General features: G+C 42.8%; 1 protein-coding gene across 1 annotated transcript in view; it reads right to left on the bottom strand.

The window, feature by feature from the left end:
- The window catches only part of UGCG (UDP-glucose ceramide glucosyltransferase), a 113,534-nt gene that overhangs the window by 62,814 nt on the left and 33,241 nt on the right, over positions 1 to 17,479 (bottom strand). The window contains exon 2 of the mRNA XM_030193764.1: positions 8,448 to 8,589. Within this exon, the coding sequence (XP_030049624.1) occupies positions 8,448 to 8,589 (142 nt within the window). The remainder of the gene's footprint in view (positions 1 to 8,447; positions 8,590 to 17,479) is intronic.

Genomic DNA, 17,479 nt, shown 5'->3' with positions numbered 1-17,479 from the left:
TCTGAATAAAGCGAAGATACTTATCTGTAGCAGGTATTCTCTGAGGACAGCAGGCTGATTGTTCTCACATGTGGGATGACGTCCGCGTCGGCCCAGGAATCGGCATTTTGCAAGCAAAATATAAAAAAGTTTTGCCAGAGTCTTCTGGCGCGTGTGCAGCGCACATCACGAATGCGCGGACCGATTTCCCGCCCGTCGCGTGAGCATGATCAAAAAGCATAAAAGAAGCAAATAACAAGTCCAAAGGGGAGGTGGGCGGGTTTGTGAGAACAATCAGCCTGCTGTCCTCGGAGAATACCTGCTACAGGTAAGCATCTTCGCTTTCTCCGAGGACAAGCAGGCTGCTTGTTCTCACATGTGGGGGTATCCCTAGCAACCAGGCTCACTCAAAACAATGAACATTGGTCAATTGGGCCTCGCAACGGCGAGGACATAACTTAGATTGACCTTAAACCATAAACAACTAACTGAGAGTGTAGCCTGGAACCTCGAGGCAGGTGGAGATCCACTCGATACCTCATTGCTCCCAGCGCGAGTTGGTCTTTCAGCAGCCGTTACCTCCGCTCCTGACGTCGATGCTTCCCTCGATGTCGATGTCAACACCGCTGACCTTGGTGTCGATGTCGAAGGACCGGACCGAGCCCCAAAAAGCTTTTCTTGTTGGGCTTCTCGAGACGCTTGGGTCCGTTTCTTCATACGAAAACAAAGACTACAAGTGGCTGGGCTATGGTCGGGCCCAAGGCACTGGATACACCAGGTGTGGGTATCGGTACCTGAGATGGTCCAGTTGCACCAAGTACAACGTTTGAAGCCGCTGGGAGTCTTTGATGACATGGAAGGAAAACCGGCTTCGGTAAAATCAAAAGACACTATTGTGCCTGTTAAAAGAAAAAGGCACAAAAATAAGAGAAAAAAAAACCAGACCGTGTGGCCTGAAGCCTGCCACGTCAAAAAAGAAAGGAAACATTAAAAGGGAGAAAACTAACAAAAGTAAAGGAATTCTCTACCTTTTTTTTAATTTTTAAAAATGATAATAAAAGAAAAAAAATCAAAAACAAAAAATGAAGACTCTCTCCTGGGCCTGTGAGGAATAGTGAAAACACCACCGCACTTCAATGCGGAGAAAAAAAAGAACTGAGGGAACCAGCTCACACGACGGGTGGGAAATCGGTGCACGCCGCACGTGCGCCAGAAGACTCTGGCAGAACTTTTTATATTTTGCTTGCAAAATGCCGATTCCTGGGCCAACTCAGACGTCAACCCACATGTGAGAACAAGCAGCCTGCTTGTCCTAGGAGTGTTATTTTATTTATTCTAGCACCTGCTGATTTAATTACCTCATGTGCTCGACTCATCATTTATTTAAAGTGGGATCTGAAACAGAGTTCCCTGGTTCAAAGTCCATCACACTAATCACTAGGTACTCTTCAGACATCTAACGATTGTAATAGTATGTAAAATTAATGGTAAAATTATGCCTTACCGGCTGATAATTTTCTTTCGTTTAGTAGCAGCAGATGAATCCAAGAACTGGTGGGCTGTGTCCCATCTACCAGTAGGTGGAGATAGAGATTACAAAGCTGAAGGCAGTGATACCAGACGGCCAGCTCCTCCTTCACCTCAGTACATGTCTCATCACCAAGCAGAATCAGACAAGAAACCAGGAAGCCTTCCTCACCAACCATACAAAACAGAAACTTGTCAGTCTGACTTAAGAGAAACCACAACTGCGATGGAGTCCTCTTCAATGGTTTCTGTTCTCTTTCCTCTTCCCCTTTTTTTTTTTTGTTTTTTTGGAAACTAAAGACCAGAACAAGAACAGATAGGTAAAACAAGTATGACTGACAAAGGGCGGGATCCTGGATTCATCTGCTGCTACTAAAGGAAATAAAATTATCAGCAGGTAAGGCATAATTTTACCTTCCTTAGCGTATGCAGCAGATGAATCCAAGAACTGGTGGGATGTACCAAAGCAATCCCTAAGTAGGGTGGGAAGTCGCCGCTCCCCGAGACAGAACTGCCACTGCAAAGGCAGCATCTGAATAGTGAAAGCACACCCGTTCCGCCCAAGAAGTAGATCGCAAACTTGTGAAACGAGCCTGGAATGCCACCGGCGGGATGCAACCATTCCAAAAAAAATCTACAAATTATCTGCAATCCAACGAGAAAAAAATCAGATCAGACCAAAGGCTGCCATCCCACAGCAAGAACCAGCAACAAAGACAAAGAGAAGATCTGAATGCTGAAAAATATGCAACATCTGCAAATACTGGAGAGCCCTCTGAACATCCAGAAGACGAAGCACCGTGTACTCCATGTGAAAATCCCCCTCCCGAAAGAAGGGAAGAAAGAGAGGCTGAAAAAGAAAAGCCAAACCACAGCCAGAAAAGAAAGAAGGAACCAAAAGCAAGGTCACTCCAGACTCAGCAAATTGCAGAAAAAACAGCTCGGAATGGCTGCACTAAAAATTCAGACACTCTGCGTGACGAAGAATTGGCGACCATAAACACTGCTTGTAAGTTCCTAAGTGAAACATTCCGCAAAGGAACAAAAGGAGACGAAAGTAATGCTCGGTAGACAAGAAACCCCAAGCTAGACTCGGAGAATACGAATGAGGTTTCAGGGAGAAGAAGGTCGCAGCAGCGGAGGAGCAAAGCACTCTGGAAGAAATGCACCACCTCCGACTGCAAGGCCAGGCCCTTCTGCAACTCATCCATCCTGCAGAAAGAACTCAATCGCTGAGAAACAAACGCCCACAATGAAGACCAAGCGTGGGCTGTAACCAGCTTCAAAAAATCCTCAACACCTGAGAATACGCGGTTGCAATGGACCGTGGACCACATACAAGATTGCAACAGAACAGTAACCATAGCGTCCAAAGAACTCTGTTCCTCAGTCAACCTCTCAAAACACTAGGCCATAAGACCAATTTATTATTGAATTTACAAGCCACTTTCTTTAGTGTCACTTCTGGGAATTGATACTGGCGGCCTGACAACATAACTGATGGCACTGGAAGCACACAAATAAGATGTTGTGCTAGAACCCAACAAACATCTTTTCTTTCAGGCCAATAAAATGAATGAGCCGGGCCTGGTGGATGCATAAATGTTACCAATGCATCATTTTGTTCGATGGAAATTTCTACAACATTGCCTACCCACCACTTATAGTCATAAATGCAGGCAACATAACAACCAAGCAATAGTTTGGCCAATTTTAAATTAGGATCGACGATATCGGAAATTTTGGCCACAAAGTTAATCGTGTCATTTGAAACTTTGCTGGCAGAAATCGAATTCAAATCAACTGGCACAAACTGGTGATGATCTCTTGTGCCAGCTATTGTGCAGCTAGCTTTCCATCTTTCTTCTTGCAGCATTCTGTTTTCTTGGATTTCTTCAGTCGGAACATACATATATTCCATGAATGTTTTTGTCACAAAAGTTAAACAGATCTATTGGTGTCAGTATTTGGTCGGTTAATGGTCGCTGGAGGCGGGCTCGAGCAGCCAAACGTTTAGTCGTGCCACCAACTCCATCACATGATGACTTGCCATGTCTCGTGCCAAAAAAGTTCCATTCGGCTTCAATTTCAAAATCATTCTTGTGATTGCACAGATTGACGAAATGTTTGTAATTTTTGTATTGTGCTGCTGAACTGTCACTAAAGTAGTATATTCTTGTAATCTTTGTTTTATTCGTCAAAATTTCAATCAGCTTCCGAATAAACATGTGCACGGAAACCATATCATGTTGCATATGATCAGAAATTATGCAGCAGTTGACAATTTTCAGCATGCCATCTTTATTGATATAATAAGCGACAAATGGATGCACTGTGCATTGTGAATTCTCCCAGTGAAAGCCTTGAGCAGCGTCTTGAACAACAAACGAGTAATTCTCTGCAAAATCCATCAATACGATAAGTTCAGTTTCTTTTAGGCCAGCTTTCAATGACTTCAAATATTCGCTTTGATGTTTTGAAATGAAGTGGTGGTGGCCAGTAAGTTTCCAAATTTTGCTAGCGAGTTTTCAATAAAGATGTCAACAGTGAGAACATGTGTTTCGAGCGTTTCACGGTCAGTATGAACCCATTGTTTGAATTCTATTGATTCTTCTGAGTCCCAGTCCTCAAATATTTCTTCCAAATATGCTATCAGTGCCTCTTCACCAGGACGGTTTTGGCATCGCTGCAACATACAATCTTTGGCGTCCAGATCGCAAACTGCTTTTCCCATGAGCATCTTGTACTCTTCTTTAATGTTGGCACCTTGTAGCATAAGCTTAACATTCTGATGGATGGTGCAGACACAGACGGAATGTGTGCCTGAGGCACCAACAGTAACATACCACTTTGGTCTGAGCTCACAGAATTTGGAAAAACCAATTTCAGCACATTTGTTTCGATATGCTACATACAGTTCTTTCAGATTGCACAGTAGCAACCGCTTTTGTTTTTGAACCTTTATGCCATCAAGCTGAACAGAAACAAAATCTTTTTCACCAGGGCACATCCTGCGAAATTAATCATCCTCGTAGAAATCTCGAACTCTGTCGGTGATTGCCTTTGGTAGCAGTTTGCCAACTTTTGCATCCAGTAGTTTTAACCATACGTTCTGAAACGCTAAACGTTTTTGCTGTCACTGGTATTGACCAACTCTTAGGGGCCAAAGTCAATAATTGAATTTCCATGGATCTACTGGATATTTTAATTTTCGTTTTCACATCTTCGATTAGGTCAGTGTAATCTTGGCATGACAGGCATACCTTAGCAGCCGACTTGCTATTTTGTCCAATATCTTCGGCTGATACTGCAGCGGCTACCATTATTTTTTCTGCTACCATTTTCTGCGCGGGTTCAATTTTTCGTTTCACATAACCAGTTTTATCCCTACTGGCCAACCTCCGAATTTTTAATAGAGAAGTCAACTTTGATAGCAACGTCCTCAACTTTGCCCCTATTTCTAGGGCCTTAAATGCCAGCGATGAAAAACCAACCCTACTTTTTTAAGGGGTTTGAAACATGCTCTTTCTAATGAAAATGATTAAAAAGAGTTTCCAGAAGGTCTTTTTTTGTAAAAGTGGGCTAAAAATACCCTATTTTGGGCGTTTTTGCAAAAATCATCAAATTTACACTCAATTTGTGAACTAAAGGAAAATATTAGGAGAATGAAATTTTATATTCGAAAACCTTGTGTTGATAAGTTGCTGTGTGCAAAGTTTCACGTTTATCACACCTTTAATTCCAGAGATATAAAAAGCCAAACTTTACAATTTTTTCATGCCGCAAATTTTTCGGACCAAGTTTGCTCCAAGTTTTCTTCATGGAAATCGCTCATGAAGATTGTTTTTATTATTTGTTTAATAGAGCGCAAAAAGTTGTACAAGATGGCCAAGTTTTGTTTCTCTCAACAAAATATTGCCGGAGATACAGTGTCTCAAAGTTGCCGAAATCTCGAAGTCATACCATAGAAGGCTGCAGTATGAGGTCAAACAGATTACTATATCTCAGCAAGTATTGCATCGGCGAATGTAAACCTTTACCAATGTTCATTGAGGACATGTATGAATGTTCACAGAAAATTTCATCAAAATCCGTGATGGTCGCACAGGGACCACCAGACCACTTGACATGGAATGACCCATATTGGAGTTGGTTACACATGTGTTTGAAATGAACTCCATGAAGTTGGTCTGGCCTTCGTTCCAATTACCTGGAGGTCTGTAAAACAAGACACAATTCAAATGATCGCATAGGGTTTTGTTGTGGATTCTGACTGAGGCAATTTCAAGTTGAAGTGTTATGTACTCGGCAGTGATTTCGGTAGTAAAGTGGGACCGATAGATTAGTGCTATGCCTCCGCCTCTTTTCTTTTCTGGTCCAGTGTGTGATTTTGTATCCTGGAGGGCACAGGTCTAGGATTATAGGGTCCTTTTGGTCATGGATCCAAGTTTCAGTGAGGAAGAGTAGGTCAAGGTTTGTCTGTTAGTATTGCTGTTTTATTTACAGCGGATCTAGCGTTGACGTAGCCCACTTGGATTGTTTGGAATGGGTCTTCTGTATTTGGTGTTAAGTGGACTTTTGTTAGTTTTCGTTTCTTTGTTGAGATGAGTTTGTTTGGGCCCTTTTTCCCTTCTGTTGTGGTTGTTCGCATGTAGGTGTTCTTCCTTTGTTTAGGTTATCATCAGTTTGGTGAGGTGTGGTGTATCTATGATGATTGTGTAGTATGGATATGACGTTGTTTTCTGCAAGTGGGGTGGTTAATATTAAGTGGATCAGCGTTAAGGAGTAGATTATTAGAAGTAGTTTGCGGGTATTAATAATGGTATATATTTTCTGTGGTTACTATTAAGACCATGTTGTCCCAATCTGTTCTCCTCACAAGCCTGCATTCTCCGGTTGATCAAATGCAATGCAAAAGGCTCCTTCTCAGGCACCCCCGTCCTGCTGAAGGTGTCTTCAGTTCACTAGCAATTATTCAGTTTTTACTTTGGTTTTTACTGTCAGGCCTTTCAAGCCTTGTCAGTTGTAAAGTCTCAATATCTTGAAATATAATAGGCACTTTACTCACAGTCTGGTGATCGGACGCGTTGCCCAGGGCACAGAGACTCCGCAACCCTGGGAGCTGTGTCTATGTTGGAGGTAGACACCAGAGGGGGGGGGCAGCAGCCTCAGGCTGCCGCTACTGCTTTGCTCTGAGCCCCTCGGAGCCTGTCTCCGTGGCCTCCGTTGTGTTGCCCCTTCTCCTCTTGTCGCTGCTGCTGCACTCTGGTCTTGGTGCTGTCGACTGAGCCCTCGGCAGCCTCAGTGGTTCCTTCCGAGAGCGTCCTCACACCTCCATAATTCCCATACTCCTGGGGCAGCTGCACCGGACAGTGCTCCCCTTTCCTGCTGCCTTCTGAGGAACCGGCGGGCGGGCGAGGAGGCAGAGCCGGATGCACGACTGCTTCCACACAGCCCGTGCAGTCCCCCGTGGGAGAGGCTCGATCGTCTCTTCCTGCTCTGGGTGGGCAGGTGGGTGAGGAGGCAGAGTCAGGTATGCGATCGCTGTCCTGCGAGCCTCATGCAGTCCCCCGTGGGGAGAGGTTCAGATGCCTCTCCCTGCTCCGAAAGCGACAGCGGTGCCATTCGCTGGATCCGCACAGGCTCCCTGAGCGCAGTCTGCTGCCTCGTGCGGTCCCCCGTGGGGGAGCAATTCAGACTGGTGCCCGATGAACTCAGCACAAGTTAGGGCAGCTGTTTTGCTTAACTTTATGCAATTGCTTAGATGGTAAGTGCAGGCTTGGAATTACTGCAGGCAGTGGAGAGGGGAGATTATCCGAGAGGTTCAGGAATTTGTAAGACAAAGAGGCGTCATTGACCACAACCATACCTTGGAATGTAGCCTGGGGAAATGCTTGGTAATTTGGTTTTTAAAGTCCAGTATCTAATATTTAACAGGCACTTCTGTTCATCAAAGACATGCAGCAGATGGATGTGTTTCACTCCTGTGAAATTATTTGGAAGTTTTAATATTGAGGAAGCTTCAGCAAGATAACAGAGCTTTATAGGTAGTGTAAGTTATAGATATGAACATTAACTCAAAAGTTGTAGTGGTGGTTTTAGCAGTTTCTGATCCTGGTGTCCTTTGTTCCAATTGATGCAGATCTCTGGAGGTTTTTCAGTTGTAAATCCAGCTTATTTCATAAGCAAAGAGAGTCAAAGATCAAAGGCTTCCAGCAATAGAGAAACAAATGGCTGTACTTAGCACTTCTATGTGAATTTCTTTGGAAACTTAATGCAGAGGCTGATGGTTGACTTTAGTTTTAAGATATCTAACAGATTCAGAGTTTTAGAAATAGTTATGTGGTTAAAACAAAACTTACGGATTGTAGGTATGAACTTTATAGTTTCTGGTTCTGATATCCTTGGATGGTCCAATTGAAGCAGGTTGCTATAGGCTTTTTCTTTGTTGTCCAGGAGGAGGGTTAGATGTAAATATAGATCCAGTACCGGTCACAGGGCATGAGGAGAGTTATTTGCAATATGAAGGGAAGATAAAAGTTCTTTTCTCCAGCCAAAATAAAAGAAAGAAGTTCAAAGTAAAATTGAGGACTGGTGCCTCAATACAGACTGTGCAGAAGTCACTAAAAATTTGGGTTGTAAATAAGCAAAAACTGTATTATTTGCAGAGCCTCATGTGAACCCAGCCACCCAGGCAGCTGTAGATACAGTATTTACACAGTACTGTAGGTGCAGAATTTCAAACCATCAGCAACCAAGTCACTAGGAAAGGCTAAATAAGAACCTTCAAACTGACACACTACTTCATCCTTAGAAATAAGAAAAGGAATACAAAATAAATCAATCTACTTTCTCTGAACTGACTGAATTAACTAGGCATCACTCATTGATAAGATTGTGTTCCTTGAATCTCAAAAAGTGTCAATAAAGTACACACATACCTTTGGATAATCCAGCTCAAAGAAAGTTTCCAAATTGTTAATAAGGTTGGGATCCACACCTTTTAATGGTTTGAGCAGTGAAACACCAAGTAATTTGCTGTAGGGCTGCTTGTCTGTTGCCTTCTTGTTCAGATAAAGTCGCCTACAAAAGAAAGAAAACTAATGCACTTTTCTGCAGCAATACAAAGATGCCCTACCCTATAATCAAACAAATGGAGAAGATACTGCCAAACTCTGGGACACCTGAAGCTACACACTGTATGTGGAATTAACTTATGTTTAAAAATGATACCGCCCAGTAAGATGTTTGAATCTATTTTGTTTTGCATTATGTATAGAACTAGAAAAGTCTTAGAAGTGGCAACTCATTCTGAGACGATAGCATTTACATTAAATCAGATCTTCACAAATTTTATTTGAACCTAGAAACCAGCCTAAAAACACTTAGGAGCCAGCGGCTGAGCCATCTCTCTTGATCCTCTACTCATCCCCCAAGGTCTACTACAGCTTTCTTATGACTGTTTAGTAAGGCTGTTTTCCGATCATCTCTTATTTATTAGGATTTATCCGTTTTGAAGGAATTCACTCAAAGCGGTGTACAGTAAGAATAAATCAAACATGAGCAATAGGCAATTAAAGCAGTAAAAACATTCAAATAACAATGTAAAGTATGGCATAGTATACTACTTACAATGTCAACACAATACAAAATAGGACATTTTAATTGACAGTGAAGGGTATAAGCAAAGATGGAACATATAGATAGGTAAGAGAGTAAGAGGAGTCAGAAAATAAGGTGACTAATTTAAAGAAAGTTGCACATGAGGTCACAGAGATGGTTAAATATTATCCCAGCTAGGGTAGGCGTAGATAAATTAGCACAGAACACGATCATTCAATGTCCCCAGACCCGCACTCAGTGCTAAAAAATAAACATTATTTTTTTAGCACAGAGGTAGCGCACACACATCCCAAAATTATCACAGGATGTGTCAGCAAGGCCTGCGGAAGTCATTTTTTACTGCAGCAAACACGCGTTAATGCTGACTGCAGCTTTGTTTTTTAAAGGGCCCCTTACATCTTTTCTGGCATCTAGAAGGGTACTGGTTGCCCCCCCCCCCCCCCCCCCCCCCCCAGTTCTGGCTGAATAAGTGACTTTAACTGAATTATTAATCTTCAGGCATAGTTGGTAGGTGACATCTTTTCCTTTCAATTTATAAGTGGTCTGCCAAATCATAAATTACCTAAAAAATAAAAAAAAAACTCTAAATTTTCAAATGATAAACCTCTAGGATCAAACCAGAAACAATATATGCAGAATTCTGCAGGAAAATAAAGTGTTGAAAATCAATTAAGCAGGGCCCCTGCAAGACTGTTGCTGTAGCAACTATCAAAGCTGGTGAACTTCCCAGAACGAAGGGTCTGACTGCAAAACAACAGAATGAGGTAAAGCTAGGGCAGTGGTCAGTTGGGTGGGGGGGGAGGAGGAGCAGGTGCATAGCTTGGCTGTCTCAGCTGGCAAGTTTCATGATGCTCAAAGTCCCATGATGTTCTCACTAGACTAAGAACAGCACCATGCAACTCATACTCTGAGAGCCATACAGTACTGGACTGTTTGCCAACCCAGAAGGAGAGAGAGAGATTGGGGAAGGGGGAGCAGGAAATGCTCACACACATAGGAAAAGTAGCACTATGAAGGAGTTGCTGCAAAGAAGTCACACATAAGATACAAAAGGTCACAGTAAGTGTTTTTCCCTGCTGCATAATATCCATTTAGTAGAAAGCAAAGTTACTTCGCCTTTAGCAGATAGTGATCCTGTCCTTGGAGACTACTACCTAGGTGAGCATTTACATCCAGGAAGATGCCCACCTAGGCAATAGTGATCATCACACAATATGGTTTTATGTAAGAGCAATAAATGGAGTGGATACATCCAAAACTCAAAGTACTGGATTTCCAACATGCTGATTTTAGTAAAATGGGGGAATACCTGAAGGAGCTGACGGCATGAGTAGGCATAGGAGAAATGGAATAGCAGTGGTCTAAGCTGAAAGTCGCAATAAAGTGAAGCTATTTACCTGTAGCAGGTATTCTCCTAGGACAGCAGGGCTTATATTCTCACGTGAGAAATGAAGCACTGCGTTACATAAATACTGCCACACTGGGACAGACCAAAGGTCCATCAAGCCCAGCATCCTGTTTCCAACAGTGGCCAATCCAGGTCACAAATACCTGGCAAGTTCCCAAAAAGTTCAATGCATTTTATACTGCTTATCCCAGAAATAAGCAGTGGATTTTCCCCAAGTCATTTTAATAATGGTCTATGGACTTTTCCTTTAGGAAGCGGTACAAACCTTTTTTAAACCCCGCTAAGCTAACTGTCTTTACCACATTCTCTAGCAACGAATTCCAGAGTTTAATTACACATTGAGTGAAGAAACATTTTCTCCGATTTGTTTTAAATTTACTACTTTCTAGTTTCATCGCATGCCCCCTACTACTAGTATTTTTGTAAAGAGTAAACAGACGATTCACATCTACCCATTCCACTCCACTCATTATTTTACAGACCTCTATCATATCTCTCCTCAGCCGTCTCTTCTCCAAGCTGAAGAGCCCTAGCCGCTTCAGCCTTTCCTCATGGGGAAGTCGTCCCATCCCCTTTATTATTTCTGTCACCCTGCTCTGTACCTTTTCTAATTCCACTATATCTTTTTTGAGATGCAGCAACCAGAACTGAACACAATATTCGAGGTGCAGTTGCACCATGGACTGATACAAAGATATTATAATGTCCTCATTTTGTTTTCTATTCCTTTCCTAATAACACCTAACATTCTATTTGCTTTCTTAGTTGCCGCAGCACACTGAGCAGAGGGTTTCAACGTATCATCAATGACGCCAAGATCCCTTTCTTGGTTGGTGACTCCTAAAGTGGAACCTTGCATTACGTAGCTATAATTCGGGCTCCTCTTTCCCACATGCATCGCTTTCCACTTGCTTACGTTAAACGTAATCTGCCATTTAGACGCCCAGTCTCCCAGTCTCATAAGGTCTTCTTGTAATTTTTCACAATCCTCTTGCGATTTAACAACTTTGAATAACTTTGTGTAGTCAGCAAATTTAATTACCTCACTAGTTACTCCCATCTCTAGATCATTTATAAATATGTTAAAAAGCAACGGTCCCAGCACAGACCCCTGGAGAACCCCACTATCTACCCTTCTCCATTGAGAATACTGAGCATTTAACCCTACTCTCGGTTTTCTAAAATATGTCATGCCAGCCTCAGATACCATACTCAGGTCCATAAAAAGGTTCTTAGCATCCAGTTGAAATCCTTTTGCACAGACATGAATCATTCACTGCTGCTTTAATTTTCTGTTCAACATTTATCTACATATGAAAAAAAAATTTAAATAATTTTGATGGATTTTTAAGTGACCTCAGTGATGCTCACCGCCCTCCACCCTTGCAGGATTTACGTGGTGATGTCAACGAGCATCAACCTCTTCATAGGTTCACTTTTCAAACATTACTTCAAATGCAGATAAGTAAATCAATAATTATTGAAATAATTTATCTTTTCAAAACTCTATTTAGTCAGACCCAAGGGTACTACTGTCCGTCATGTTTTGCTCAACACGCGAGCTGCCTCATGGACACCCCCTGCGATCTTGAGGCATGACAGAAAGGAAGGGAAAAATCCTGGACGAAGTCAAGGTCTAAAACGGACGAATGATGACGGAAAAGAAAGGAAACTTAAAACCGGGCAAAATAAAAGGGTCCACAAACAGGAACACAAAAAAAAGGATGAAAAAGATTTTCTGAATGGCACAAGGAGCTGTAATTTTTTTTTTTTTTTTTGTTACATTTGTACCCTGCGCTTTCCCACTCATGGCAGGCTCAATGCGGCTTACATGGGGCAATGGAGGGTTAAGTGACTTGCCCAGAGTCACAAGGAGCTGCCTGTGCCGGGAATCGAACTCAGTTCCTCAGTTCCCCAGGACCAAAGTCCACCACCCTAACCACTAGGCCACTCCTCCAATTATTTGCTGTTGGCCTTTCCTTCTGTTAGAAATGTGAGGTTTTAAGGATTTTTCTCTAGCTTACTGTGCACCAGTGGAACGATCGTCCTATGGAAATTCATAAGTTATTTCTCCTTTCGTTAATTGGTGAAAACATTTATTTTCTAACTTTAAAAAAAAATTTGTTTTGAATAGTTCTTGCAATTCCTGATAAATGTTTCAGCATCCTTTTTTTGTATCCGGCTAAGAATCTTAATTAAGGGAGTTGGAGGGTTATAAGTGTTATAATAGAACATAATCATCTTACATACAAAATCCTGAGTGCTGTAGAACGAGTAGAAGTGAATCAATTTTGTATTCGTTCCAGAAGTACAAAGACTAGGGAACACTCAAGGAAGTTATATGGAAATACTTAAAAAAAAATTGGATGAAATTGTTTCACTCAATGAATAGTTCAGCTCTGGAACATTTTGCCAGAGGATGTACTAACAGCGGTTAGCGTATTTGGGTTTAAAAAAAGATTTGGACAAATTCCTAGAGGAAAAGTCCATAGTCTGCTATTGAGACAGACATGGGGAAACTACTGATTGCCCTGGGATTGGGAGAATGACATGTTGCCACTATTTGGGTTTCTGCCAGGTACTTGTGACCTGGCTTGGCCACTGTTAGAAACAGGATACTAGGCTAGATGGACTAATGGTCTGACCCAGTATGGCTATTCTTATGTTCTAAAAATATGCTCTTTGGACTATGTAAAAGTGAGGAGATTGTTAAAAAAAAAAAATCCACCCTTCCCTCACTGTGGTAGAAAAAGAACTGAGACTGTGCTCTCGCAGCAGGCGGGAAGATACTAGTACATGCACAGTGGAGTGTGTCTTGCGCTCCACAAAGCTCTACTTATGCTATTCAAATGTCCCAGACAAGGCAACGCGTGTCGGCGTCACCCACTTGTGAGAATAAATAGGCCTGCTTGTCCTTGGAGAAATAAAGGAAACCTAAAAGTGGGAAAAAATAAACAAACAAACTATAAAGGGCAAACCCCCATCCCCCCTCCACAAGGAAGGTATAAAAACTGAGAAAAAGACACACCAGACGCTGTGAGAAGTGTGGGACAATCACATTCTCTCCTCACCACAGATGAGAAGAGACCGTGGTCCCATGCTCTCGCAGCGGGCGTGAAGGCATTCACATATGCAAGGTGGGGGTGACACTGACATGGATGACGTCACCCATAAGTGAGAATATGGCCTGCTTGTCTTTGGAGAAATTTCCCATTTCTCTGACAGACAGAAGCAATCAAGCATACTTTTTTTTTTCCCATGTACATGGAACGCTAATAAAGTTAAAAAAAAAATAGGTCCCCAAAAGTGAATAGTGCTTGGTCTTACTCACAGTACAGGACATAGCTCTGCTAAAGCTCTACCACTGCTGGCCTGAAGAGAAAGAAACCAGCAAAGGTTGGGGGGGGGGGGGGGGGGGGGAGAGAACTCTTCTGAGTTATGTTCCTCTGTTGAGGCTTCCAGAAGTACACTTCCATTGAGGCTTGCATCCAGAGATGCAGCCCAAAAATTCTCAGGTGTGTGGGCTGCGCTAACAGCAAAGACAGATGCTTCAGCCTAGTCACTCTGAACCAACACTACAGAGTTCTTCTATCTTGAAGCGACGGTAACTTCCCATCCAATTATTTATATCCCTTTTAGGGGAAGGAAGAAAACAGCGAAGAACTCCCAGGTCATGGCTGGCACCTAGAGGTTTGTAGGATTCTCCTGTTGATCCCAGTCTGTTACCCTGGTAATCTCACCTTCCCCCACCCAGCTCCACAGGATGTGCTGTGGTTTTAAAAAAAAAAAATTTAAACACTGCTTAAGCAGCAGCCTTTTTTATTTCACGTAGCTTTATGCCCTTACAAAGGGAACAGAGCTAAACCATGCAACTCGAGTCCAACCTTGTTTCCCTGGAACTACAGGGAAGCTGGGGGGGGGGGGGGGGAGCACCCAAAGGGCAGCAAGGAAGGGGATGGAGACCCATATCCTCTGTCAGGGCTGGTCTTAGCAATTGCGGGGCCCTGTGTAGACCAGTTTGGTGCCCCCCCCCCCCCCATCTCACCTAGCTCCACCCCTTGTTGACAAGATGTGCTTTAAACATTTTTTTATTTCAAATAAAGACAATTAAGCAAAACTTGTACAGAAAAACGAATTCAAATATGCACAGTGCTACCTTTGGGTTTAAAAAGCAAAATCATGTGCATGCAAGAACTGAATATGTAATACTTGGTAGCAATAATGAAACAGTGACTGAACATTCACATAGCAAGCAGCCTGAGCCAACAGATTTAATCAATATCTTCTCTGTGAAATAGTAATAATAATAAAAAAGGCAAGTGCATTTTTATAATATACCACTGCATTCCACAAAGCAAACAGAGCAAGTTCCCACATGCCATCTTTTTTTCTTTTGATGTAGGCACAGGGGAAAAAAAATTAAATGTTCCCAGGTTTCAAACTAATTCATGTTTAATGTGGGATAAAATGCCATAAATAAGTAAATAAATAGATGGATAGAAACTCTGAATGTTGAGCACCTAATTCTCATAACATGATATCTGTTTAGTAGCCCTTTACTAGGAGAAAAAAAAAATCTCTCCATGAATACAATAGTACTAGGGTGTCCATTTAACAAGCCTCTCCAAATGACACAGATATTACCTTGATTTTTTTTTTTTTTTTTTACAGTATCCTCCCCTCCCCTTTAACCAGCCTCTCCAAACACAGATATTACCTTTAACCAGCTCCTCCAAACTACACAGATATTACCGGAAGTCTTGCGAGGCCGCCGCTGGAAGCTATTTTTAAAGAGCGATACAGCTGTAAGGGGATCAGCGCTGGCAGCAGGCAGGAAAGCCTGGAGATCTTTTCTGCCCCGAAGACTCCACTAGACCACCAGGGTGGCTTTGGATATGTGCCAGGAGGGCACCCTGTGGCTCAGGGGAGGGGAAGCAAGCAGTCAGATCACGGCAATGGCGGGGAGCATGAGGGAGCGCTGCAGGGCCCCTGGAGGCATGGGGCCCTGTGCGACCGACCCTGTCTCCCCTGCCTAAGACCGGCCCTGTCCTCTGTGGTAGGATCCTGCGAGACCAAGCTCAGCCGTACACCTCACCAAGTTCTTGCTATTAGGTGATGAATTGAAGGCAGCGGAGTAGCACTCCGCGCTCCATCATGTCCAGGCTGTGAATCCAGAAACCTGGGAGCTGGCTGTTAGGCTCGACCAAGCTGTATGGCACCTGCCTGCACTGCTGGGAGCTAGGTCAGAGATCAGGAGCACCAGCTCAAACAACCTATCACCTGCTGGAGATAGAGAAATGCTGAATTTTTCCAGTCAGCACCAGCCCTCCTTATACCGGTGAGGTCACAGGAAAACATCAATTTCTCTACCTCCACCTGCTGGCAGGAAAGGATAACACCCACTTGTTCAGGATAGTACAGTCCAGACTAATGAAAATAAGCATTAATGGTGCTGAATGACATTTGTCATATCCAATATTTCAGTGAGAACCTATTTAGGACCAAATACAAGTTTCTCTTTTTCAATAAATGAGCAGAAACATTCCATTTCCAACTGCTAAATTCATTTTTAAAAAGGTACAAAATTCACTCTTACAGAGTTACATAAAGAACATCCAAAAGTGCAACTCCAGGTGGTTTTATAAAATTTTGATCATAATGGTTTTAAAGGTTCAGGCAATGATTCACTTAGATTCCTTTAGTTAAGCTTTTTACAGAACGATGCATGACTGAAAACGCTTTGCTTAAACCAATCAAATAGTGATATTTTTTTTTGTGTAACAGTAATCTATAAATTAGAGCCTCATACCCAAGACTGCGAGGACAAAATGTGATCATCGCTTCGAGGACCAGGAAACATACACTCCTGGTCATGAGGTTCCTCCACCTAGGGATGTCGAGGACATCTCTTCTCCATGCACTGTTGGAAGTTCATCAATCCTCAACCAGGGGACCCAAATGAGGTGGACCTAAGGCATCCAGCTAGCCACATACCAAATGGAAGAAAGATGTGCTGCCCTCTAATTGTCGGTCACTGAATAATGATTCTCCTCTACCACCCCCACCTCATCATCCTCTGCAACAGGGAGGAAGACATCTGGCCTTAAACACTGGGGTCAAAAACATACTACTCAGTCTAATACAGGCATCATTAAGCATTTGGGAAAAAAAACTACCCAGTTCCACCATTCTGGGTACTGCCTACTCACAAGGAGGGATGTCCAGTATCTCCCTCCTTTGCATCTTGAAACTTGCAAAAAATGGCACTTGTCAAGGTATAGTGGAATCAGCCCCAGAGGCCTTGAAATATGGAATTGCCAGCCTGGCTGTCTGGAAAGAGACTAAGGCAAAGCAAAGAGGAAAATAAATCAAGCTGTCCTCAGGCTTACCAAAGAGGACATCTCTCTATGTGACACCACAACACATACTTCTCCCCAGGAAAGATCAAAACCCATTTTGGTCAAGGCTGCTGAAGGCTAGCAAGAGACAGCTCTGCCTAAAGAGATTACAACTCCAGGCCTGTCTTGCCTCCTATCCCTGAAAATCTCTCATAAGGTCAGTTCAGCAAGCTGAAGAGTAGTAAATCACCGGGACCTGATGGTATTCATCCCAGAGTATTAATAGAACTAAAAAATGAACTTGCGGAGCTACTGTTAGAAATATGCAATCTGTCCCTAAAATCGAGTGTAGTACCGGAAGACTGGAGGGTAGCCAATGTTACTCCGATTTTTAAGAAGGGTTCCAGAGGAGATCCGGGAAATTATAGACCGGCGAGTCTGACGTCGGTGCCGGGCAAGATGGTGGAGGCTATTATTAAGAATAAAATTGCAGAGCATATACAAAAACATGGACTGATGAGACAAAGTCAGCACGGATTTAGTGAAGGGAAGTCTTGCCTCACCAATCTAATGCATTTTTTTGAGGGGGTAAGCAAACATGTGG

This window comes from Microcaecilia unicolor, chromosome 2 (genome assembly GCF_901765095.1).
Source record: "Microcaecilia unicolor chromosome 2, aMicUni1.1, whole genome shotgun sequence".
Taxonomy (NCBI): Eukaryota; Metazoa; Chordata; class Amphibia; order Gymnophiona; family Siphonopidae; genus Microcaecilia; species Microcaecilia unicolor.
The sequence above is the reverse complement of the archived record's forward strand: the minus strand, read 5'-3'. Positions and strand labels throughout refer to the sequence as shown.